At 39.4% G+C, this 26,507-nt stretch overlaps 1 protein-coding gene across 1 annotated transcript in view; it reads left to right on the top strand.

Annotated features, from left to right (window-relative positions):
• The window catches only part of NAV2 (neuron navigator 2), a 242,657-nt gene that overhangs the window by 203,826 nt on the left and 12,324 nt on the right, over positions 1-26,507 (top strand). The window contains 14 exon segments of the mRNA XM_009334531.1: positions 5,248-5,300; positions 7,414-7,437; positions 7,557-7,631; positions 12,179-12,262; positions 12,861-12,972; positions 13,467-13,612; positions 15,841-15,849; positions 16,247-16,419; positions 19,190-19,343; positions 19,878-20,037; positions 20,533-20,633; positions 22,953-23,048; positions 23,207-23,375; positions 25,411-25,646. Of these exon segments, the coding sequence (XP_009332806.1) occupies positions 5,248-5,300; positions 7,414-7,437; positions 7,557-7,631; positions 12,179-12,262; positions 12,861-12,972; positions 13,467-13,612; positions 15,841-15,849; positions 16,247-16,419; positions 19,190-19,343; positions 19,878-20,037; positions 20,533-20,633; positions 22,953-23,048; positions 23,207-23,375; positions 25,411-25,646 (1,592 nt within the window).

The following is a 26,507-nucleotide window of genomic DNA, read 5'->3' as shown; positions in this document are numbered from 1 at the left end:
ACAGGGGTCATTTCAGAGCACTGTTCTCTCTGTGTGGAGCTCTCAGGGTTAGATAAAACTTTAGTCCTAGTCGTTGTTCTGATGATATTCATTCAGTGGTCCTTTTGGCCAGACATAGGAAAGCATGTAAGTGTTGTACCTAGAACATCACTGTTCAAGAAATGATTTAAACACATCCTGTGCTTCATTTTTAGCGATCTCAAAATTATAGTTCATACTTAGAGTTAGCATATTAAAGTGTTTCCTTGAATAGGACTGTTCTCCTGAACCTGGGCCTCCACACTTCTGTTTGTAGTATAAATAATTGATATCAGCCAGACTGTTGTTTCTATCCCAGTTAATTTTTCCAGTATTTAATCTGTATTCAAATTATCTTCCCTTTTTATTTCTGCTCAATGTCCTGGGTTGCTATCACACAGCTTCCACGGAAGGGATCTGAGTAGTTCTTCAAAACATCTAGGCTCTTCTTTTTAATTTCTCATTGTCTTTTCAAATATGTAATCATACCTCATAAAAGAAGCCCATGTAAATATAAGAAGAAAAAGTCATTTACCTATAAATAAATATTTAGTTTGATTGCTACTGATCAAGCAACCTTACAGTTTGCAGGAGTAGCTGTGAGCTCACGTTAAAACCCTCACGTGTTGCACTTCGAGAAGTCAAGCATGGGGTGAGCTCTGGGAGTGGTTCATAGGAAGGTCATAGGAAGCTCTTTCAGCATTAGCTCTTTGAGTCTTAAATCTCCTTTCTGGCAAGGATTGGGAGCTTGGTTGGCTATGAAGTACTTTATCACTACAGGTCACACAAGCCTTTGCTGACTTACTTCCTCCACTGCTGAAGACCTGCACTTACTCAGCGGCATTAATACCAGTGCCCTGTTGTTGCTGTTCCCCTAGAGCCACATGGGAGCCACACTTAGGTGCTTGTAGGCGCCTTTAGGAGCCACAAGGCGCCTTCCTGGAGATACTGGTTATCCCATCTGTTTTCTGCCATTGGAAGGGGTGGAAAATGCGCATTGGGTATGGCTCCAGACAGATTCAGGGCTAATTCGTTACTGAATTTAGCCAATCTAACTCCATTACATTTAATTGTATTTTAGAGGCCCATGGCTGAGGATCTTCATTAGGGGCTGAAAATTATTAGAATAATGCTGTAGGGCTGAAAACTGTGTCATTGCAGGAATTAACCTTTGTTTGTGCCGTGCTCTCAGAAAGCTAGATGATCATGAACAGTCCAAGACTGCCTGATACTTAGTCAGTTGAATTCCATTCTGAGATGAACAGTCCTGCTCTTACTAAAGAGTTCCTTAATATAATCTGTGAAGGAATTTAAATCACTGCATCTGCGTTATACTTAGATTTACTGAAAGAGCTACTACAGTAAAGCTTAATCAGGTCTTATTGAAGACATCCTCAAAAAAATTGTAACCTTTTAAGTGTCCTTAAGATTGCAGCAAATCCATTTTGGCACGTTTGAGGTTAAACTATCTCTTATAATTCAGAAATTCTTGTCCAGGAGACAGTTTGGAAGAATGTTTAATAAGTATTACATGTTTGAGGACAAACCATTTTAAAAAAAGGAAAAGGGAAGAGTTAGGTGAAATGTTCTACAAAGTGCTTTTCATTCATTTAAAAAAAGTAATAAAAATTATGTCCAAGAAAACTCTACCAGGTTATGGACTTGAAAGCAGTGGAAAAAGATCACTTTTGTATACGAGGAGGAAATTTGACCCTCCAGTGGACATGCTGAAGAAGTCCCTTTCCGATTTTCCTAAATTTTTGGCACCTAAAAGGATAATAATATTTTGCCAGATGGGATGAATGTTTAGGTTGCAGACTCTGTATTTTTGTCTTCAGGCTAAAGGTCTTCTGTCACTTCTGGCCATACAGAAGGCAGGGATAGCCTGCTTATTAGCTCCTGCTTATTTCTCAGGGAATCACAAGTTGTAAGTGAGCAAGTGGTTCTGAATATGGCATATATGTTGTCCTGTGCTTTCAAACCTGCGGATCTAATTCACCTTCACAGAATGAGAGAATAGATCGAAAGTATGAATACATCATTCGCCTTCACCTTGAGAAAATAGATCAAAAATAGAAATTAAATTTGTGGTTAATGGACAAATTGATTTTATACAATCGGTCAGTGTCAATGAAGCATAAATCCAGGTCTTAAGTAAAACTTACCACTCTACTTCTTAATTATTTATTAGCACATAAGATTACAAGACATTTTATTCTTATTAACTTCAGCAGGGCCAGGATTTATTCTTAAAAGCCTTTTTTTCTTTTGTCTCCATAGTGTGAAGTACAGTCATGTTCTCTCACAGCACAGCATGTAGGTCGAAATGTTAGTCAGCCTTGCAGTACATGACTCTTTTGATAGGAAGGGTTTCAGGACTGGAGAGGTGCCAGCAGGAGCAGCCTCCAAACTACCCAGAACTTCAGGGGGAAAAAGACAACCTAAAGCTTAAGTGGTCTCTTGGCTATCCGGTTTCCCCGCTTCCCTGGCCATCAGTCTTCCCCAGGAGCTGTGCTGCCGCTGGCTCCACCCTGATACTTCAGCCTCCTAGAGAGAGAGGAATTAAATTCATTGTCGTTGGGGTATAAATTTTTATTCCTTTTTGTGCTACTGACTGCAGTACCTCTTGTTCTTTCCATTCTTTGGACAGTTGATCTTTTCTAACACTAAAAATGATACATGCTTGCGTATGCATTTATAGTGCTTTAAAATAATAGCTCCAAAACAATTTGGGTTTGTAGCCTGCGTGCAGATGCATGTTAACTGCAAAAACCAGGAACACATCAAGAGCATAACTGCCTTCAGGCTCCTAATGAAATAGCCTTAAAGTAGCCATCTGCAGATACTTTAAAAAGAAATTGCACAAAAACATTAACTCCTTAGTTGTCCTTAAAACTAGAAATCTCAAATTAAACACGCATTCAAATGATGCAGTAGTGATGTTTTACAAGGCAGGAGTATGATTCCCAGAGTTATGTGTTCCTTCCCTTTTTTCAGTTTGAGTCTTCTTTCCTCTTTAAAGTCCCGATGTGGTCGTAAAAATCCCAGTTGATGCTAACTCAAAAATGCCTGTGTCCCAATCCATTGTAAGGAGATCTGTTTCTTCTCTGGCCAGTTGGTATGGTTACTTTCTTGAATACATCTCTATTAGTAAAAACTGCACAAAGGAAGAATATAGAGAGGCAAACCAGAAAATAATGTTATATTCTCTGTATGAGTCCTTTGGTGGTCTTGTGCAATATTGCCTGCGCTTTGGGCTTCCCATCTTAAAAAAGGTGTTCCTAAGGGTAAAATGCAGGTAAAAAGAAAAGTGACATGGAGATCTTAAGTGCATAACAACCATGGTATGAAGAGAGTTCAAACAGATTAGGAATCTTCAGCTTGGAAAAATGATGATAATATATAATTTAGTGCCTTATAAAGAAGGTGGTTATCCATTACTTCTCATATCACAGGGGTGTGGAGACACTCAAGGAACTTATTGACTGATTCAGCAGCGAGTCTAAAACAACTGCAGAGAGTTATATTTCTAAACACAAGAAGATTTTTTTGTTACAGACAAAATGTGTCAGTGGATTCAGAAGTCGTTAAGCGAGTTGATGGTAGGTAGGTCACAGCGACTATGAAAAATAATGGGCTGACTGCAGTTTCCATCTCAGGAGTTTCTATCTCTGCTGATTCCCAGAAGATGCAAAGGTGTACCTGGGGAAAAATCACTGGGTATCTGCCACCTCCTTGCATTCTTTTCCCTAAACATGCACTGCGGTTGCAGCCAGAGATGGAGCATACGATTAGACAGACCCTGGGTCTGATTCACACCAGTTATTTTTATGTTCTTAATGCAGTACAGTCCTTAACATCTAACTATAAAGATCATTTTAATTGAAAATATGATTAACCAGAAAAAGCAAATGGGTGTGAGGTTTTTTTACTTTCTTGTGGGTTTTTTAAATTGTCTTAAATTCCTCCAGAAGCTGACTTAGACTTTGTTTACTTCTCTTTCCAGCCTTGCCTTAGGATATAATGTCAATGGGAAAGCAGAGCCCATTTATTATGAATGTAGGAGAATTGCAGTAGGTAATTAGAGCAAAATGGCAGCTTTTCTATACTGTTTTTTTGGCTGGAGGATTTAGATGAAAGAAAAAGTGATTCAACACGATTTTATATGATTTGTATGAAGTTACCTGAAGTTTGAATGAAAGTTTCAATTAAATGTATTTTGTTTCTAAAAATAAAAATAAAGGAAAGGTAATTTTGCATGTTTAAGTAGCAGAAAGAATACCTTCGGGTAGTTTTTTTTAATAGCATAATAAAAAATAAAATGATGTTATATGTAAATCCTAACACCGGGGTGATGGTAACAACCTTGAGAATCAATGTGTATCTTTTACTGAACGTATATTTAAATGCAAAAACTGCTTGAAACGGATTCTTTTCCAGAAAAGGCTTTGTGGCCATGTTTTCACTCCAGTAATCTTTCTATGAGAGAACAAATTTTGCCTTGTTAAAGAAAAGGCATTGCTTTAAAGAAAGACCAAAAAACGCTGCAGGGTTAGGGAATGTTCAGCTCATCACTGCCCGTGATACAGCTCCCTTGTACTCAGCAGAAGGAAGATACAGCTGCATTCAGAGGGCAGTTGAGAGCCCCAAAATTAGACAACAGTGTCTGACCTGGGTGCTCCACATCTTCTCCTGGCACATCTGGTTACACACTGGAGCTGGGTATCGTGGTCTTCTCAGGACATCTCCATCTTGGTCTGCTGCTTAAAGAAAACAACCTGCCCCCTCAATCTCATCTAAAACTGAAAAGGAAGTGCTTAGATTTACTTTTGTAATCTCTTCTGCATTTCAGTTAGTTTGTTGGGTTTTATTATCTTGAGTAAGCCCTTTTGCAAGTCTTAAGCTGTCCAGAGAAATATTTCTTTCTGAATAAATCTTCATTGAAACTTTTCTTTTTAATCTTCTTGACCACACCTCATTTTCCCAAAAAACAAGTATTAAATTGTTAAAACAGCTTTACCAAATCAAAGTTTACGGATTGTATTACCTGGCCATGCATTCGTCAAACTGTACATTGTTGGTGCAATAATATAATTAAGTTTATGATGGATGATGAAATTTGTCAAAGTATTTCTTCAGTAGGCTGGTCGTTGGCAGTGGATGATCTATGATGATTCCAGTGTGTGGTTACTGTATTTATATTCATTGTGTTTATTTTCTTTCCTTTAGTGCATGGTTCTTCTCTGTCTTTGGTGTCCAGTACGTCATCTATTTATTCGACGGTGAGTATAACGAAATGAACAATTTGGGTTTACTAATCAAAATTGTTGAATTGACTGGTCTTATTGTGCTAACTGTTTTTGCCCAAAAAAAGCACTTTTCATTTGATTGTGTTCTGGATGCTAGCTATGGAAGAAACGTTTACATTCATAAGGATGTCTGTGGATATGTGGCAGTATCCTCATTAAACACAGACGTTAATGGCCTAAAAGCAGCAATTTATTTTTTGAGTCAGTATTTTACAACTATGCTAAATAAGTTTTGCTACAAAGGACCTCAGTAGCTCTGAGGAGATTTTAACTTCATTACCTAAAGCACCCCAACATTTGCTGAATAAAGTCATTCCAGCCTTGTATTAAGGATTTGTTACTAAAGAAGTTTGAGTAAGTTTTTTAATGCACAGATTTTAATAATTCTAAAGAAGCCATTTGTTCACTATGCCAGTAATATTTCCTCCAAAAGTATCTATTCATTTAGATTATCTGATCCTAAAATAAGGCTTACTGGAGTTTGAAAATACAGGTTTTTTTCAAATGCGTGTTACATTTGCTTATTTTCTTCTAATAGTCTCACGAAGGATTTTCCATTTAAACATATACTATGGAAGACTTTGTCAGTTAAGACTATACCTGTGCTGTAACGGGGAGGTGAGGCTGCAACACACAGACCCTGTCTTACCTCGCTTTTCTCTAGCTAGTTGGAGTGTTAACTGCAGCGACCCAGGGGCACAGCAGGTTCCAGCCCTCACGAGACTGTACAGAAGTATTTGGCATTGATGGTTAATTCCCAGTGGCTTCACTGCTGTTAATATCCAAGCTAGCCAGATAAAAGGTGGCTCATGTATTCCTGGCTCGCTATGACCACGGTTTTGGGGGTTTCTTAAAGCACAACCCTTTTAAAAAACAGTGGATAATAATTACTGCTGAAATACGTGTTAATTGAACAGGATCTTCAGTTTCAAATTCTTACGCAAGTGTGATGCATCTGCACACTTACCACACATCCTCAGCTGAAACAAGCCTATGTGATACAAGAGTACGTGGAAGAACTTGCTCTTAGAAGATCATGTGTAACTGTCGATGAAGTCTGTCAAGCCAGCATAGTGTTATTTAGCGTTATTTCACATACATGTTTCACTGTTAGGAAGTTACATGTGTAACATGGCCTTAAGACTTGATAATAAGTTGGAAATACTGCCTTTCATCATTGACCTTGCCTCGAGCAAGGTCCATATGAAGCCAAAACAGGTAACGTCTTGGTAGGATGGAAAACAGACCTTTTCCTCTGGACTGTTGTTTATAACCATGAGAGCCACAAGGAGAGTACCCAGCAGCTGCTGTCTGAGCTTCTGGTTTCTGTGTTCTGGTTTCTGTGCTTACTGCCCAAGCATGAGTGGCTCTTAATAGTGTGGTTTGATGGGTATAATTTTCATGGTGGCTGGTAGTGGACGTGTTTACATAAGGACAGTGGAGCATGTAACCTCCTACCATATACTTCTCTTTAGCTGATAACTTTGGTTAGAAACAGGCCGTAGTAGCCACAATTTTGTCATGCAGACCACAACGGATGGTCAGTACATCCACTTTGCATCCTCAGAAAACTAGTTGTGTCCCCTCAGTTGTTCATCACCACAGTGCCTAGGCAGCACCCAAGTGGGAGGCATTTTTTTCTTTTTCCCCACATCACTTTGGAATACAAAAACGTGGTCTCCATCCCATGGGGAGCTGAGCATGGGAGGAAGAGAATTGCCTAGGATCAGCCATGTCCTGTGACAGTCCTGGCTCTTCAGAGCCTCATGCAGTCCCTCATGCACGGAGCCAGGACTTCACCCTTCCATGGTTCAGACTCAGAGGTGCACGGGTCGGCAGGCTGGGAAGTGGAGCCCAAATTCCTTCCTGCAGGAAGAAGTCCTGTACGAGCAGCCTGTTTTCTTTTTCCTGAAGAGTAAATAAATTAGGAGATTGTCTTGGATTGAATATGGATGTGGGAATCCAAAATAAGGAATTCACATTAGAGTTTTTGAAATGCAAAAAAAAATTTGAAAAATTTGATAAATCTGTCAGGCTGGTTATGTTGTAATGTCCTCATGTATTTTCCTCTGTTTTTATTTTATAGCCTGAAGAGAAGTGCCAGTCAGAGGTAAGAGCACATGGTGTTTGACAGGCATAAATGTTCTGTCAAGACACTCCGCATTTCGTGTCTTGCTATTTTATTTCTCCGTATTATGGTGCAGTAAAGTGCTCTCTTAAAATATATAGATTCGCAAGCTACGAAGAGAGTTGGATGCATCCCAAGAAAAAGTGTCAGCTCTGACAACTCAGTTGACTGCCAATGTGAGTACAACTCGGAGAACAAACACTAACAGGGAACGCGATTAGCGCACCAACTACCACCCCGGTTTTTCTAAGTGACCAAAAGATTTCATGTGTCTAACACTCGGTTCACATTACCTCTGTGTTTAAAAAAATAACTACGTGCGTGTGGGACCTTTCCAAAAATAACATCCTCTGTCCTACTGAATTGTCTTGTGCCTTTCTTTAAATACTGAATTATAATGTTCATTTGGCTTTATAGATATGTAAACCATCTTCAGATCTTGAGAAAATCATTGAAGACGGTGTCTTTTTTTATAAATACTGTCTTGTTTTGTCATTTGGGTGTGATGAGATACAGATGAAGGTTATAATCGGTAGGAATAAAAATTGGTGGAAACGTGGATTGAAATGCATTATACTTTGCTGTTACATAAAGATGTGGGCTAATGGCATGATATGTAACAGTGGCATAAGGGGCTCTGAGAACTAATTTACAGTTACAGAGCGGACATACCTGATTTTTACCAGTGTGGGCAATACTTCTGCTTGTTTCCGCTGAGGAATTTGGTGAGTAAGTAATATAAAACACTTGGAAAAAAAAGATTTGGAAGCCAGGAGGTGTTGAGGCAACACTATGTATGACCCTGAGCAAGTTTATTTGTGTGTTCTGTGCTGTAGTCACAGATAGCAGAAATCTGCAAAACAGAAGCTTGCTAGAAAAATAAGCAATTCTAGAGTAAATAAGCTCCAGATGAATAGTCATCAAATGGGATCATACTGACATCCTGGTTTGTGGGAATGAATAAACATCAGAACACATGCTACTGGAGAGGACATTCCTGTCCATCAGCTCTCCGAATAGGTGGAATACGAAACTTGACACAGTAAAGGACAGCTTCCATCTGAGCAGTAACGCCTATCACAAGAAGGATTCAAGGGGAAATCTGCAGTGTTCACTGTAGGCACTTTGTCCAGCTTGCAAAATGGAAAAGGAAAACCAAGAACAGTTAGTAGAGAAGTCAGATAAAAGGGCTTTGACTGCATGTAACCACTCAGTCACTTTCCCAAGAGGAAAAGAAAAATTAAAAAAAATCTTCCAAAAAATTAAGTCTTACGTTTGCCTTCCAAATACAGAGAGGACTGGATACATGAGTTGGTTTTCATCCAGAAGCTTCTTTTACATGTGAGAAAGTAAGAACCGGATTCTCTTGCGTACGTTTTTTTTTTTATCGTGTTGTTAAATAACCCAGCTTGTGTCCTTCAAACAAAGAACTTGTCAGCTATGCAACTCATCTAGCTCTGCCTTGGTTTTGTTGCATTCTTCTTCATGCGGTGTTGGGATTCAGTAGGCTGTTACTCAACACGGGAGCTAGTAGCCTGTCTCCAAGAGGAGTGAGTAGCACAGGCTACCGTGTGCCTGCCCCAGCTGCCGTTAATTTGCCCAAGAATTTGTGTGCGGTTACTACAACTATCTTTGCGGAGAATAGTTTTTAACATACGCTGTTGCTGTGCATTTTTGTTTGTTTGGGGGTCATTCGGTTTTTTGTTTTCGTCGTTGTTTTGGGGTGTTTTTTCCCAAAAAAAAGTTAGCATCAGTTATTTTGGTAATACGCCATTTTTGCTTCATTCACTTTGCTAAAATTTTGGGGGTTTTTATTCATGCTATTTAAACTTTTTAGACTTTGACCTGCCCCTTACTTGTCCGTAAATCAGCTACAGTCTGCTGCAGAAATGTTGCTATAACTGTCTTAGTAATATATTTCACTCTGTAGCCACCTCTTTTCAGAGAACATACTCTTTTTCCATGTAGAAGACCAGGTCTGTTCCCAAAAAAGTTAAGACTAATAAATGCTCTTTGTTAAGACACTACTTTATGGACATTTCCTTTACACAAGATTTTTTTTTTTTTTAAATGCTTCTAACTTAGGCAATTTGAATTGATCTGTTTATTTAATTTATTAATTTTTTTCCTGAATTTTCCTGTATACACACTGCAGCTTTTGATGCTTCTCAGGCCATCAGGGGCAAGAATTTTGAAAAGGTTTTGCTCCAACTAGAAAGTGAAGACAACAATTTTCCATAGCTCACTGAACAGTTTCCAGAGAGGAATAATTTAAAGGTGCCTGATCTGGTTTTGAAAGATGAACTTTTTCTTAAGATTCAGGTCAAAGAATTAAGGGTTTGTATCCCATTATTAATCCATGCAGTCCCGCTTGCCCATTTATTTTTTGCTTTTGCCAAGTATTGCTGAGGATTCCTGAATATCAGTTTTGTTTTTCCCTGTTCATCCTCCCCAACAGAAACTTTGCAGTCTGTGTTTTTAAAATAAATATTTAGATTTTCAAACGTGTAGTGTGAGGGTTTAAATTACTTTTTGCTATTTTCTCACAGTCCCGGCTCTGCTTATTTTCACCGGGGCGGATGGGCATGAGAGATGCTCATCCCCGTGTTAATGTACTGCTTATGTTTGTTTTCATTGCGAGTGTGAGAACAGTTATTTAGGATAAGTCAGCCGTGTGCTGATGACGAGTAAGTCTGGAATAGCTCTGTGAAAGGTTTTGCTATTCTGTATATATTTAGGTGAGAGAATGTCCTTTTCCGCTTGGAAAGATTTTGCACAATTTTACTTGTCGTTGCGTGTATAGAATTATTTTTAATAGAGCAATACTATTTGCTCTGGTTAGCGTAGATGATTATGGCTAATGAGACAAATATATATTGAACTACGCCTGTGTTCAATTGCATATGCAACTGCATATGGATATATATAGATATACATGTATATCTATAAATAGACAGATAGATATACCTGCATATCTATAAAACAATGCCGTATCATGGCACTAGAAACATAGTACCCTTTTACCAAGTTTCTTTCCATCTTCTCAGTCTACTTTTCCTTCCTTTTACTTCTCAGTCATTTTCAGTTCTTAGCCGATGTCCTTAATATAATTGACATTGGGTTCTCAGTGCTTCATGGGAAAAGAACAAAGGGTAATTGGCCAAGCACCGGGGAGTTTTGGATGATATTTAGCACGTGGACCTTAGCTGCAAGCCAGGTGCACTCAAATGTTGGAGAAGTCTGAGTTAGATTCAGGTACATCAGCTGATAAATCATCTGGCAGACTGGCTACAACGCTGCAGTAGCCCTGCCTCCATCCTTGTCCCTCTCTGCAGAGAAGGCATCTCTGGACTGAGCTGACTGACTTGGCTTTCAGAGTTCTCCCGTTGGGTAGCACAGTGAGAATCTCCACCTCTGTGACTTCCAGTGTCTTTTTGCCTTAAATATCCACAAGGAAAATAGTGATCTAGTTGGAGGGGAGTTTCTGCCTGGCCTTCCTCTATCTAAAAACTTGCTTTATATTTTATTTACTGTTCTCTATTTTATTTTACTTTTTAGGGTATCCTCCTAAAACTTAGAAGGGACATTTTGGGTTTGTTGGTACTCTCTAGAAAAAGATTTAAACTTTTTGTGAAAAGCTCTATGGCAAGAATTAACTACTTAACTACTTGAGGGTACCCGAAAACTATCACTAAGTAACCTTTTACGTGTTAATAATGGCCCACATAAAAAGTCAAAGATCAAATCTGATTTCAAAAATGAACAACAGATGTTTAGAATCTCTCTACATTTTGTGATGGGAGGTCTTTACCTGTCATTGCTTGCAATAGCTTGAGGACGTGGCTAGATAACCAAGGACATCTTTCCATGCCTTTTCGGTATCAGGAGTACTTTCAGGTGACAAGGTGTATTCCCTAAAGCGTCCCTTAAAAGCCTCAGTTAATTTGTGAGATGTTTCCAAAAAAAAAATTTAATGTGTCGTTTCAACAAAGTGGCAAACTGTGATTTCCATTTATCGCAAAAGCTAAGCAGCTTTAAACAACTGAGAAAAGTATATGAACTAGATTAGTTTGAGATGTGGCTCTTCAAAAGACCTTAACTCCTAGGGACCCAGAAGGTGGTTTTGTTCTCAGATGTATTCTGGATGTAGGATCGCACATTTTACAGAATAAATGAGAATTCCAAACTGGAAAAAAACCCAGCTTTGCTGCTGTGTTAGAGTATGTCTGAGATACCTTGATTTTGATAGCCAGGACAGTTATCAAAGAAGTGGATGTAGCAGCTGACCAAGGAGCTGCCTTCAGGAAATCTCCTACTGCTGTGCCAGGTCACAGCGTTACTCCTACGTCTGTGTTTTCTAAAGCGCTCGGTAGCAGCTGCTGCCAAGCAGGGCATGGTTTATAGCCTAAACCCGCATCATTTCATAGTGTGCTGCTGGTAGTAGTTGTACGTGAAAGGGTTGCCATTTTCTAAAATTCTGAAATTGGGCTGTTACCTTTGGCATTTCTAATTTTCCACGATTAAATTGTTCCTGGTAATTTGTTAGCAGATGTTTTCACAATGTATGCTCTGCTCATTTGACCTTTTCTAATCACTGTTATTTTCTCCGTATCATTTACACAACAAACAATGCAACGCAGGAGGTGGTCCATTTAAATACCTGCAGAAATATTCTTGTTTTGGGGGGAGAGAACAAACTACTTCTCTATGGTTTAACTTTCAGGCTCACCTGGTGGCAGCGTTTGAGCAGAGCCTGGGGAACATGACGATCAGACTGCAGAGCCTGACAATGACAGCGGAACAAAAGGCAAGCTTGAAAAGTATTTGGGGAAGTCTTAACTTCCGTTTCCAGCATTGCCGCTCATGCTCCTGTAGTTGTGGGGAAGAAAAAATCACATGCACCGTTTCCTTAGTTTCCTCAATTGTGGTGATGGAGTAAAATGTAATAATAATCTTGTCTAAAATACTCATTTTCCTTACTGGGATGTTGCGACAACTGATCAGGTATAAATTGTTGCTTTGGACACAAGTCTTCAGTATTGCATATTTTTGTAATAAATTTCTTCCCAATGCATCCACACATGCGCACGTTCAAGAGAAACACCAGGAAAAGTCCTTGCAAGACAGGCAACATCGGGTTTTTGGACAGTATACTTGAATATGCATTATTTCTGTATTACAGAGCATGTACATTTTTTTGTATCTTAATAACCAAGCTATTTTGCAGCCTATTGAGGGTGTGCTTCCCCAGGTATACCAAACCTCATTTTCATCTCCTTGTACATATACATTCCATAAATTCTCTATCAAATACCAGTGCTCAGATTGAAGTGTGGCTTCTTTGGAGCAGGTAGATACCATCTGCGTTTTCGAGCGTATCACCTTTTTTTTTTTTCTTATTCAAGGACTCGGAACTGAACGAGTTAAGGAAGACTATTGAACTACTGAAGAAGCAAAATGCTGCTGCCCAGGCTGCCATCAATGGAGTCATAAACACACCTGAGCTCAACTGCAAAGGTGAGAAGCAAGCACTACATCTAGCAACTGTGCGGTGCTCATGGGACTTTAGACCTCTTGGTAATATCTGATGTAACCATCAGAGATCAGTTTTGTTTCGTGACTGTCTCTAGTTACTTGTTTTGGTATCATGTGGGGATTTGAAATGAGTATCTGTGTAAATAGTGCCATCAGTTCTGCAGAAGTAAATGGACGTGTTAGACACGAGAAGGCATTTTAACAAAGCTTTTCCGCCTTCAGTGTGAGCTCACTGAATTTACTACAAGCATTTAGTAATTCACCCACCTAGACGCTGATGTGAAGCAGCAGAGAGCAGAGATCCCCATTTCAGAGCTGTCAGGCACTTGGCTTTATTTTCTTCGGTGTTTTCAGTAATTGCCAATATAAAGTCTGAATGCAGTCCTGTCTTATCTCACTTCTCTTACTTATCCCAGTAATTTACACTTATATCAAACTTCTTACATAAATTTGACGCCGCCTCAATTCACATTCAGGACCCGGAGCCGCTCAACCCACAGACCTGCGGATCCGAAGGCAGCACTCTTCGGATAGCGTCTCCAGTATTAACAGTGCTACCAGTCACTCCAGTGTGGGAAGCAACATAGAGAGCGATTCAAAGAAAAAGAAGAGGAAGAACTGGGTGAGTGTATTTTAACAGATTGCGTGAGGTTTATATGAAATTGTCAGAACATGCATGGTGAAATCTAGCCACTCAGCTCCTCCTTCCTCCCCTCATGCAACAGGTCAGCACAAGGACTATGCACTGTTTAAATCCTGTGTAAACTCTCTTTTGAAGGCTTAATTGAGTCGTAAGTGATGTATATGCTTGTGTTGACTCTGCCTAGGATTGAATTCTAGCTTAACAGCCAAAAGGCCGGTCTTAAATTAGAAATAGCTGTCAAAGATCAATTCTGGCTAAAATTAATACGATGTCCAACCCCTTAGGGAAAACTCGACGTCTGTCATTAAAGTAAAACAAACCTACAATGAGAGATCATTCTTACTTTTTTTTTTTTCTTTTTGGCTCGTAGGGCTTTTTTTTAATTGAACATGTTAAACACTTTAAGAACTCTGTTTTGAACATTACCTTGGAGTTCTACAACAAAAAAAATACCGATTTTTAAAAATTTATTATGATGAACATTTATTTTGCAAGATTTTGCAATACTTACCTGTCATTTCCCGTTTTTCCTTCTTTGCTCATCATGTACTGTGTACAAGGTACCCTGTACTGGAGGAAAGGTACATTATATTAAACTCCATTTTCAATTAGACCATAACTGCCTTAGTGCCCTAGTCTGATTGTAGTTCGGACTAAAGTCCCTAGATCCTTTATTGTAGCCAGTAAAGCACTGCACCCTTTCCTTCCCGCTGAATTTAAATCTCCCTGGATCTTTTGAGTGTACAGACAAATCTGTATAGATACAAAATGTGGTTTGAGCTGGTAAAAGCTTGATTTGTATTTGCACAATAGCCTCTCAGAAATGTTTATGAAGCTCCTGAACTGTAAGAAAAAAAGCTTCCTGAGCAGGTCCTTGTTTTATTTCTCTCTTATCTCGGTGGTTTCATTTTGATATCTTGCCAGCTCCTTCATTACAGCAGCATTTCCACTCTGCCCCTTAAAGAATTGGTTGAATGGAAACGTCATCTCGAAAACCTTCTTGTGCTGGGTTATACCTTAGTTATAGACAAAGTAAATTGCTGTAACTTCTAAATAGCTAGCGATTCTTAATTTGTGACACAAACCTTTTGTAAGGTTTAAGCCTTAGTTAAGATAAACGCTTTTTAAATTTTTGCTTTAGCCTCTATTCTTTGTTATTGTAACCTAATAGATATTATCCTACATCAGCCTACACTTCTCATTCATCTGATGACTATTTTTAAAGAAGGTTGAGGAAACATCTCCTTATTATAAAGAGAAATAAATAAAGTTTTAATGAAGTAGAAGAAACAGGACAGTGTTTTTATGTTGTTATTAAAAATGAGTACATCATTGCTGTAAAATAAAGATTGGAAATTAAATCACTAAGTTACTGAGAAAAATATGTAAGTTGAGTCTGATTCACACATTGTTTATTCCACAAATACTGAGGAAGTTCTCAGCCGAGATCTTTTTGTTATATGTAGAAACAACGCAGCTGTCCATTCAGAGCTGAAACACCAGATTTTCAACATTTCTCACTGGAGGAGTCTTTGCCTAGTTTAAAAATAACCTTCAGCTCATATTAAGCCAGCCTGTTTACAACATGTAATTTGCGGTAGCGTTCAACGGTATTCATAGAGTATCCTGAGTTGGAAGGGACCCATGAGGATCAAGTGCAAACCCTGACTCCACAAAGGGCAACCTAAAAGTTAAACCATCTGTCCAAAAGCGTTGTCCAAGTGCTTCTTGAACACTGTTGAACTGTAACTTCGGGATAACATCCGTTTAATCACATGTATATTCATTCTTTTTGTTGTTTGGAAATTGGCAGTCACATTAAAAAAGGTCATTTTAGCTGCAGGTAGGTAGAAAAGATTCAGTCTTTTCATCTCGTGAAATGCCTGTTACTGCAAGGAAAACCACAATATTAACTTGGCTGTTAGCCAAAGCATTCTGTCTGAGCTAAGGAGAAAATAGAATTCAAATAGTTAAGAGATTTGGGTCTGGCGTCTCCCTCAAGTAATGCAAAAAAATGACCGTATGTTGTTTGAAACACCTGGTTTTGGAAAACAGAGGGTTCCAGTTTTAAAGTAACAGTTGGTCTTTGTTGATTATTGGTCATGTTTGTCTTAGAAATCCAAAACTTCCCTTATCACTGGCTTTATCTGTTAAAACATGTCTTTTTTCCTTCCCCCACTTCCTTTTGCTTGCGCTTCTTCCGGCAGGTCAATGAGGTAAGGAAGACCTACTTTACACTATGAGATACAAAGCTAACCATCCATTTACATCACTAACCATTTCAGCATCATTAACCTTGTCTGAGCCACGTTACATTATAGCTGCAAGTTGTTACAACATCGCTGTAAAGCTTGTTGCACTGAACAGAATTTGCTGTAAAACAGTTACCTTAAAAATAGGAAGCATTGATATCCAGTCCTATTGACCTTATTAATCTCATAAAATAGTTAAGGGAAAGAAGTTTTTTTTAATTCTTTTTTACCCGTATTAAAGTATATGTGAGTATGGCTGTGTCATTTGGAGTATTTGCATGTTAGAGTTTTTACTCTGTGGCTTTTTTTGCCTGGTTTCGTTCTTAATGATGTGCCTACTGTTGTGGTCTTGTTTTTGCAGTTACGCAGCTCCTTTAAGCAAGCTTTCGGTAAAAAGAAATCTCCCAAGTCAGCATCTTCTCATTCAGATATTGAGGAGATGACTGATTCTTCGTTGCCCTCTTCACCGAAGCTACCACACCATACCTCCACCGTTTCAACACCATTGCTGAGAGCTTCCCATTCCAATTCTCTGTAAGTGATTTTTTAATTTTTAAATAGAAAATAATAGAAAATGGAGTGGAAGGCACCTTGCTGCACTGGTAGAGGAAAGGAGAAGTAATCAAGCTTCGGAGAGATCCAATGTTTTCCACGCTAGCTTTACAGGACATCTCTAGGCCACTTTACAGAAGCAAGCAGAGGCAAAACGTACCCTACACCATCCTGTCCCCTTTGGTTCCTCTGCCTAAGAATCTGCACATCTGTGTAAGCACTACAAGAGTCTGACAGCTGTTCAGTTACATGCTACAACCAGCTCTTCACCATGAGGCCACAGCAGAAGACACAGTGGGCCAGACAGGATTGTCCTGGTAGACCGGGGCTGGTCTGTTGCCACTGATCAGTCCTACTTCCAAGCATCGCTTACATTATCTCCCAGAGGGGGGCTGTGTTTTGCTAAGTGTTTTGGGTAAAATCCTTAACCCTGTCATACTGGCAAAAGAATGAGCAAAGATCACACCTTCAACTACTGCCTATTTTGAATGTTTGAAGTCGAAGTATGTTACAGGCAGAGGACAGAAAAATTGAATTTATATCTTCAGGGAATTAAAGATTTATAAGCTGACTCCCAAGCCGGTACCTTTGCATTAGTGTCCAGGAAGCCAAAATCATTGCATCATTACTGTAGTATAATTTAATATTTCATTGGGGTGCTCTCGCAGCAAAACATACTGAGTATGAAGAGTATTTATAACCAGGGTGACCTTGGAGTGCAGAATTAATTGGATCTCTTGCTGTTAATGAAACAGGCCAGGCCAAGTCTGGGATTTTGTTTTCTCTGTTGGCTAAAGACAGCCCATATTGTACTAATCCGCAATGATGAGTTCCCAATTAAGTTGACAAATTCAGATAAAGGTAAGGATTCACTGGAAATCACACAGCGTGGTTTAGTGATACAGCTGAACTCATCTAACGGCTTGTGCTTGATGAATGGAGATGATCCGCTCCTCGTTTCTTCTGCACCTGCCCAGCCACCAGTGCCTGGTCCTTCCCTTGCGCTGGCTCTGCTACTTCTTGGACAACTCCACTGAGCCAATGCAACTTGCAAAATTATGTGAAAAGTCATTTGACAGAAACGTGAACAGTGTTTTCCCCAGGTTGCTGGGCTGGCTCAGCTCAGAGGTCTGATCAGACTGATGAGTGCTAGAGCTGGCATAAGCACGGGGGCATGACAGCAGCACAGCCGGGAGCAGGGTGGGGAAGAGGAGTGAGAAACAAATGTGTCCTTTGGGTAGTAGCAAGCTATGGTGTAGTAGCAAGCTATGGTATAGGCTCATCTATAGGACCAAACCATACCCTTCTGTTTGGGTGTGTATGAGAATGAGATGTAAACTTAAAAGTCAGGACTTCTGCTCTGCTGCTTAACTCATTTTATGCTCGTGGGAAGGTCACGGGCAATCTTGATGCTTCATTTTGGCCACCTGTGAAATAAAGTTAAATCATTGCGTTACCGCACTGTTTTGAGCCTAAACTCACATTTTAGAATGTGCTTGGAAAACTTTGTAAAACAGATTTTCTGTTAATTCTATCAGTAACTTCGTCACTTGAGTAGGATAAATAAATACAGAAAGTTGTAAGAGGCAGTATTGTGAAACATAATTACCGGACAGCCTTACGACGTTGTAGATGTCATGTGAAGCTTCCAGCCTGATTTCAGGTCAAATGCATTTGAGTAAGTACCCAAGCTTGAAGTTTTGCCCATCACTTGCTTTCACATGAAGAGGTGAAAACAATAGCAATAGTTCCCAGCCGTGTAATAACGATGAAATGTTAGTAGCACAAGATAATCCCCCGTGAATTTTTTTTAGAGCTTCTTCAGTCTCTTGAGCCTAACTTGGTGGGTTTCTGGTGACTACAGCAAATTGTGCTTTAGAAATCTAAGGCCAGAAAATTGTCAAATGATGATCCCGTCTATCATCAGTCAAAATGCTATGTGCATACATCTCATCTTGAGGTGAAAGCCAAAAGGCTAAACAGGAGGAAAGAGTAAATATGCAAACTGAGGGAAGGCTAGAGCACAAGTAAAACTTGTGTATTTTGGCTTATTGGCTTTTTCGTGGGGAAAATATCTCTCATTAACCTGATTTAGGGAGAAACATTTTAAATTAAATCTCCCTCAAAGCATGCAGCTGTGTAGTTGATCTTTATATAGATACACTTATGAATGTGCTGAAATGTTACTCACCCAGAATCTTTTTTTGTGGGAGGAGGGAAGAAAAACGCCACCAAAAACTTTTTAAGCATGAGTGCTTTAAAGCGAGCAGGAATTTATCACGCTTCAATAGGTGTAGAGTTCTAAAGCCCTCCAGAACAGTTCAGGGGAACCCAGCTGTGCACACCTGGTGAGCTTTAAATCTGTCTGTAAACTCATCAATCTCCAACCAACTGCTGTGACTGCCTGCACCCCCTTAATTTATTTAGATTTTGGCTTTAGAAGTTTTCCTTTATGGCAACTGCCATGAAAAAAATTAAGACTATCCAATAGTAGGTGACTTCCAGAATTCTGTTTCAGATGCTGATTAAAGAAAAGTAACCCTCAGACATATTTATTTCACTGGTCTTTAATGTTTCCATGACCTATTTAATACCTGATTTGTGGTATCACTAATCCAGTAAGCCAGAACTGTTGCCTGCTTCCTGCAGAACAAAAGGGTTTTTTTCCTCCTTTACTAATAAACGATGGAGTAGCACTATCTGAAGAGTAACAAATGGTCTCGTTCAATGTCTATTTTTCAATCTTCTCCAGTATTTCTGAATGCACTGACAGTGAAGCTGAAACGGTCATGCAGTTACGAAATGAGCTAAGAGACAAGGAGATGAAGTTGACTGATATTCGTCTAGAAGCCCTTAGCTCCGCTCATCAGCTTGACCAGCTTCGGGAGGCGATGAACAGAATGCAGGTAAGAAATAACCACCCCAAATACTGCAGTCTATGTTGATGTGTTAAAGATTGGCCAACCTGCCACACAGGAAAGATCTGAAAGAAGGTAAATTTGAAGCTTTTGAATGCTTACTAAAAGTTATGTCTAGCTTTGTGCCAGCGTTAAACCTTGAACCTTCACTAAAAGTCAACTTGAACACACGAATTCTGCTGCCCTCAACGCTGCAGCTGTAACTGGTTCAATCCTAGAGACCAATGGGGATATCATTTTGTTGACTGTCAGCAACCTCTTAAAATGTTCCCATGCTCTCTGCCTTAAAGTAGCTGCATTTCAGTGTTTAGTGAATTCCCACATATTTATGTTTTCTAGGATACTTTGAAAAGTTTCATAGAAGGGATGTTGTAATAATTAAAATCATTAATTTATTAAAATTAAAATATTATGAAAATGGCATTTCTGCTAAACTAGCATTTATTATTCAGTTACTTATGTTGCTCTCTTTCAAGTGTACATCTTCACTGTGCCTTCTAACTCCTGACTTGTCTTTTCAAGAGCGAGATTGAAAAATTAAAAGCAGAAAATGATCGGCTGAAATCTGAAAACCACGGCAGCTGTAGCAGGGCTCAGTCTCAGGTTTCCATTTCATCCTCTCCAAGACATTCAGTGGGTCTCTCTCAACACAGTTTGAACCTCACGGAGTCAACCAGTCTCGGTGAGTTTAATGAGAAAGGCAGTGGGCAGGTTTTATCCTGCACTTGGAAGATTTGGTTTGGTTAGCCATGGAAAAATGAAAGCATGAAAATTATTAACAGTTGAGGTGTGGAAATATGTCAGGAGCTGGCATAAAGCCTTCTTTTAAAATGTCGTCATAGGTCTGCTACGCCCTAGATCGGAGTTGTCCAATTATGACCTCAGCTGCGAAGAGTCATGTTTAAAGCCATTTAATGATGCACATTTGCCAGGGGATATATCATAGGAAGGAAAATACAGAGTAACTGACTAGTAATTTTCAATTGCCTTCACTTTTTAAGAGTGATACTGATATTTGGTAGGGAAGTCAGTAAACCTGGTTCTTACGTTTTACCTCTGGGCATGTGAAGCCCAGATGTGTTGTGTTTGACTACAATAGACATGTTGGTGTAAACCAGAATAGTCTTCAGTATTATTAAGATACAGCTGTGAAGCTGTTGATGTTTTCTGTTCACAGACATGCTGTTAGATGACACTGGAGATGGCTCTGCCCGGAAAGAAGGAGGCAGGCACGTCAAAATAGTTGTCAACTTTCAGGATGAGATGAAATGGAAGGAGGTGAGTTACGTTTCATCCCCAGCTTTGAAATATAAGTGACTTTGGAATGGGGCAGAGAATTCAAATCCAATTTGGTTTGGAGGCTTTTATTTGCAAAAGATTTTTTAAAATTTTCTCTGCAGAATAGTTCATCGGTGTATCACTAGTGATAGCCAAGGCACTAAGCCCCCACTTCCTTGGAACTGCTGAGAGCCAATGCCGCCAGTTCAGGTTGTCTCACGGACTCATCTGCAATAGCTTTTTATTTTACAGTTTCTTGTTGGTGCCATCAGCACTGGCCATGAAGCATGTCGGTAACACAGGATTGCTAGACTAGGCCATGTGTCAGTGGTATAGGTGATAACGTTACAATTTAACCCTTTCAGTAGTATCTCTGAAAACCAGGCCACTCTTTCGGTGTCAAGGAGATTAGCAGACTAGTCCGCACCTTGGGTCTAGTTTAAGTCTGTTTAAGACTGATATGTTGTCGTGGTTTAACCTCAGTCGGCAACTAAGCACCACGCAGCTGCCCGCTCACTCCCCACACACACCCCCGGTGGGATGGGGGAGAGAATTGGAAAAGCACAAGTGAGAAAAAACTCGTGGGTTGAGATAAAAACAGTTTAACAATTGAAATAAAATTATAATAATAATATGATAATAATAATAATACACAAAGCAAGTGATGCACAGTGCAATTGCTCACCACCCGCCGACCGATGCCCAGCCAGTCCCCGAGCAGCGGCCCCCCCGCCAGCTTTCCCCAGTTCATGTACTGAGCATGACGTCACATGGTATGGAATGTCCCTTTGGCCAGTTTGGCTGTGCCCCCTCCCAGCTTCTTGTGCACCTCCAGCCTTCTCAGTCGGTAGAGCATGGAAAACTAAAAAGTCCTTGGCTAGCGTAAGCATTACCTAGCAACAACTAAACATCGGTGTGTTATCAACTTTGTTCTCATCCTAAATCCAAAACACAGCACTGTACCAGCTACTAGGAAGGCAATTAATTCTATCCCTGCCGAAACCAGGACATATGTTAAAAGCTGCACAAAGCTCTTGGGCCTTTCTGTTAAACTTCAATAAAAATTTAACTAATAACGGAAACTATCCAGTGTGTAGATAGAAGGTGCACCGAAATGCTGTAAGCACCGATATTCCGCAAGAACTTAATGGATCCAAACTGGGAGATCTTATCATTCTAGTTCAAGTTGTCCTCTCTGGTACAAGTTTCCCATTTTGAATGACATCTTTCAGATGTTCTCTATTCTTGATTGAAAGAATCCTAAATACCTGAATAAATTTCAGATATTGTAAAATTGCAACCCACCTCGTGTGGAATGCATGCATGAATGTACTACACAATCTTTACCAAGCACTGACCTTGCTATCTCACATTATGAGTACCTGTAAAAGTGTATTTAAGAAATTATTTGACGTCTTTTGTAGGGGGGGGGGGACGACGACACAAAAATGTGAGTAATCAGAAATAAAGTTGACTCAGCAGATCTTTCCATTAAATACCAATTTTGCATTAATAACTTACAGCCCTGGATAAGCAAATTAACAGTAAAGCTATATCGCTAATTCTGTTGGACTCCACTGTGCTCACAGTCAGTAAAGTTACCACGTGGAACTGATTCCTTACGTTTTAGTTGAACTTGAAGTCTTATGATAGAAATTAGTTTTTCTTCAATTAATATTTCGCAGTGAGTGCAGCTATAGAAGAGTAGAAAAATGAGGTGCGTTATGTTTTTTTTAATCCGCCTTAGAAATCAGAAGCAAAATTATCAACTGAAGTGCTGGGATATACCAAATATAACACACAAGTTGTTATATATACCAATATAACTACATATACATATAACCATGTATAATTTCTATATATATATTTAGATTTCTATATCCATGGCAGCATTTCTAGAAGTAAATAGGTTAAATTTTGCAAATGCAACATATTTGATTGTGAAGGCACGGAAAAATGAACATGCTGTGAACTTTTCTGCCTAGAATTTTCCTAAGAGTCTTTCTGTCTTTTTGCTAAGCTGTAATCCTCTCAGAGGTTTTTTAATTGTTCATGAATTGATTAATAAATACCATTTACTTAACATCAGTACCACTTAAGTATCCTTTAGTTTTGTGACTCCAACACTGTAAAAAATGTTCAGTAGAAAAGAAAGATTTCATGTAGCATTCAGAATTCACCATATAGAGTGGTAAAGATGCACTATAATTAAAAAAAAAAGGGTGGGGGGGAAGCCAGCATTTTAATTGCATTAAACAGACTTGTCTGATACAGTTAGGATTTATTTATTAACTTAAATTCACATTTCTATGCCTTTAGGATTCAAGGCCTCGCACCTTCCTCATAGGCTGCATCGGAGTCAGTGGCAAGACCAAATGGGATGTTCTGGATGGGGTTGTAAGACGATTGTTTAAGGTTAGTGAGTACAGTTTGCTGTGTGCTTGAATTCTCCTGTTAGATTTTGATGGTACCAAGCAATATTTAACTTGCTGTGATTATTACTGTTACAGCATAGAACAAAGTCACAGAGATTTCAATGCTGCCTAACGTTTCGTGTCCCTTTTTCACCCTAGGAGTACATCATTCACGTGGATCCCGTGAGCCAGCTGGGACTGAATTCAGACAGTGTTCTGGGCTACAGCATTGGAGAAATCAAACGCACTAATAGTGCAGAGACACCGGAGCTGTTGCCCTGTGGCTATCTAGTTGGAGAAAACAACACTATTTCGGTTACCATCAAAGGTAGTTACGCTTGACCTGTCTGTTGTGTTTCTCACTAATTACAGTTTTATCAAAGCTTGCTGTGTCAAGAAACTCAGAGGAGTAGAAACTTTTTATTGTGTTTCTTCTTCCCCGTCTCTGACTTTTATTTACTGGTCCTTCTATTTTCATTTGATAAAGACAGCACTTAGAGTATGCTAAGTCTATAAATTCAGCAAATTTTCACCCTGTAACAGTAGGAATAATTACACACACAGCAGTTTTCTCCACGTACCTTGAACTGATGCCTGGAGTTGTCCTGTAGAAGACATCACAACACAAGGGATGTAGTGGAGTTGTTTGAGCAGCAAAGTACCTTCCAAATGAATAAAGCCTCAGAATTTCATTACCTCTTTATAACAGCTATAGTTGTTATTTCCTTCATGCAGAGTAAAAAAATTCTTTATTTAACTTGCTTGATTGGTCTCACTGAAGAGTCCGTCCTTAGACACCAGTAAGGAGGGATCCCAGAATTCATGGGACACCTTAAAATCTGGATTTTTTCAAAATGTATGGTTTTCAGAATTCTCATCAATTTCATTATATCATACTGATAAGAATTTAATGCTTATATTTCTCATATGGTTTCTCATTTGATTTCTTAGAGAACGATTTTTATATGAAAACTATACTATGAAACTAGATTGGAGGGAAAAAATCCTCAACCGCTGCATTTTGAATGTACATCAGTTTGCTCGAAGCTAGACCAGTGAAATCTCGAGCATAGATCTGCATACAGACGGTAGAGTATTTGAGAGCATTGCCAAACACTCTGCAGCTCAACTTTGAAATTTGGCTGTGGCATTTGAATGAAAGTAGTTTGATTTTTGAATATTGCTGTAAAAAATCAATTGCCTTGGATAGCAAATCAGTGGGCAGGAAGAAAAAATAAGCCATGAAATACCTCAATTTACTGAGGCTTGATGTGAACCCAGGGTATTCTACTTACTTAGAATACACTGCTGATAGTAAATCCCAACTGAAATGTTGCTTAAGGTCTAGCCGTATCTGTAAAGCTGCAATCTGATTTTATATTTAACTTGCATTGCCTTGACTTGTACTTTGAAGGTTCATATGTGATAACAGTTTTCAATAACATAGAAATGTATTTAATCAATTTATGGAAAATCACTTACATATACCTTTGAGATATAAAGCTGCCTATATAAATATTTAATATTCCAAATAACCATTGAGGTGCAAACATTTCTGTGTGTGATCTGCCAACTTCCCTTTCTGCTGTTTATTTTGAAGCACTGTGTATTTTCCCCGAGCCAATTCTGCCTAAAGTGACTGCTGACATTGCGTAAATGCTTATCAGTAGGAGTTTTATGTTAGAAGAGATAACTATCAGCATACAGAGAAGGAGTTTAATTACAAGCATTTGGGAAAGTAGGGGGAGTTGATGATAGCTGGCGTTTTTGTGTCTAGTGATTCAAAAGTAAACCGGTAAATTCTGGATGAATGCGTACGGTACATGGCGAAATACTGCAAAATGGATGGGTTGTGTGTGAAAAATGTGGCCTGGAATCATTTGTACGGCAACTTTCATAGGGCCTTGGACACTGTAGGATGCAGCTGAGTACTCTGAACACTGGGAGAGCTGAAGGAGGATCCAGGCTAAGCCCACAGGTCACTTCTGCACTTGTCTTACCAGCTTTATATGTGCTCCTCTCGACCACGGGGGATACCAGAGGGGGGAAGGGATTTATAGCTGAAGTGAGAAACAGCTTGGTCAGGGCAGATCTAAATCTGTTGTTTCTGCTATTCTGGGGTTTTCTCCTACTATCACTGGGCCCAGGTACATTCACGAAATCACATTTTTCAGTTGTACGGTTTGACTATCTAGTCATTTCAAATAATCTTCATTTGTTCAAACTCCACTAATGGGATTGCTTTGCAGCATTACAACTACAATACTACAACTACATACAACTAAGTTGTAATTACCTAAAAATACAGGTAGTTTGGATAAAAATTGGGAATCCCTCAAATGAGGTATCTTTTCCTGTTGCAGGTATCTGTGAGAACAGTTTGGACGGTCTGGTGTTTGAATCATTGATCCCAAAGCCTATACTGCAGCGTTATGTCTCTCTCCTGATGGAACATAGACGGATTATCTTATCTGGCCCCAGTGGCACTGGTAAAACATACCTAGCAAACCGTCTGTCCGAGTATATGGTCCTTAGAGAGGGCAGGGAGTTGGCCGATGGCATTATTGCAACCTTCAATGTGGACCATAAATCCAGTAAGGTGAGGAAACAGAAATCATCCTTGCACAATGAATGCTACCATATATGAAAAATGAGAGACTCCTCCTTTATTAATCCATCAGAAGCTGATTTTAAACTTATCTTTCTTTTTAAAGCCTTATGTTAATCCTGAAGGGAATAATATTTAATATTTTCAGAGCTGCAGATTCACCTGATTATGGGCCTGAAATAGCAGGCTTCCAGGTGTGTATTTAAACACTTAAAGGTGTCATGATTTTCAAGTGGTTAGGAGCCTGAGAATTGCTGAGAAAGTGAAACACCTGCATAAAATTCCCAGCAACTTAAGCAATCCCTATTGCATGTGGGCATTTTCCCAAAAAACCCTCAAATGCATCTCTAGGCTGTCAAGAGTTTCTGCAGCTGCAAATATCAGCAGTTCTAATCTGCATATACTGGGTTTGGAGTGACTGTTGTCCAGACACATTCCTGCGCCGGTAAGGCATGTCTCTGCTTTTTTATGTGCTGCTGGTTTTGCTGAATATACCTCCAGTGAATGTCTAGATTAAAGAAGGGGGCGGAAAAAAAAAAATGCTGTATATTTGATGGCCTTAGGCACATTTTCCTCTGGAGGAAAGGGATGGTTGAAATTGTGGTTGTAGGCCACTGGTATAATTTGAGACATGCTGTGGAATAAATGCTTTAAAGCTGCTGAGAGCGTTTCAACCACACCCAGTCACCTGGCAGCAGCCCCGCAAGCTCATTCTTCTTTCACGGCGTTACTGAAGGCATCCGAATTTGGCCTCTGCCGAGGGGTGCTTTATTCCAGATTAATTTTATTGGCTGTGTTTTGATAGACACACAGTTGCAAGAAGATACAACAAACCTAGCTGGGATGCAAAGT

This window comes from Pygoscelis adeliae, unplaced genomic scaffold (genome assembly GCF_000699105.1).
Source record: "Pygoscelis adeliae isolate BGI_AS28 unplaced genomic scaffold, ASM69910v1 Scaffold171, whole genome shotgun sequence".
Taxonomy (NCBI): domain Eukaryota; kingdom Metazoa; phylum Chordata; class Aves; order Sphenisciformes; family Spheniscidae; genus Pygoscelis; species Pygoscelis adeliae.
This window is presented reverse-complemented; position numbering and strand designations above follow the sequence as displayed.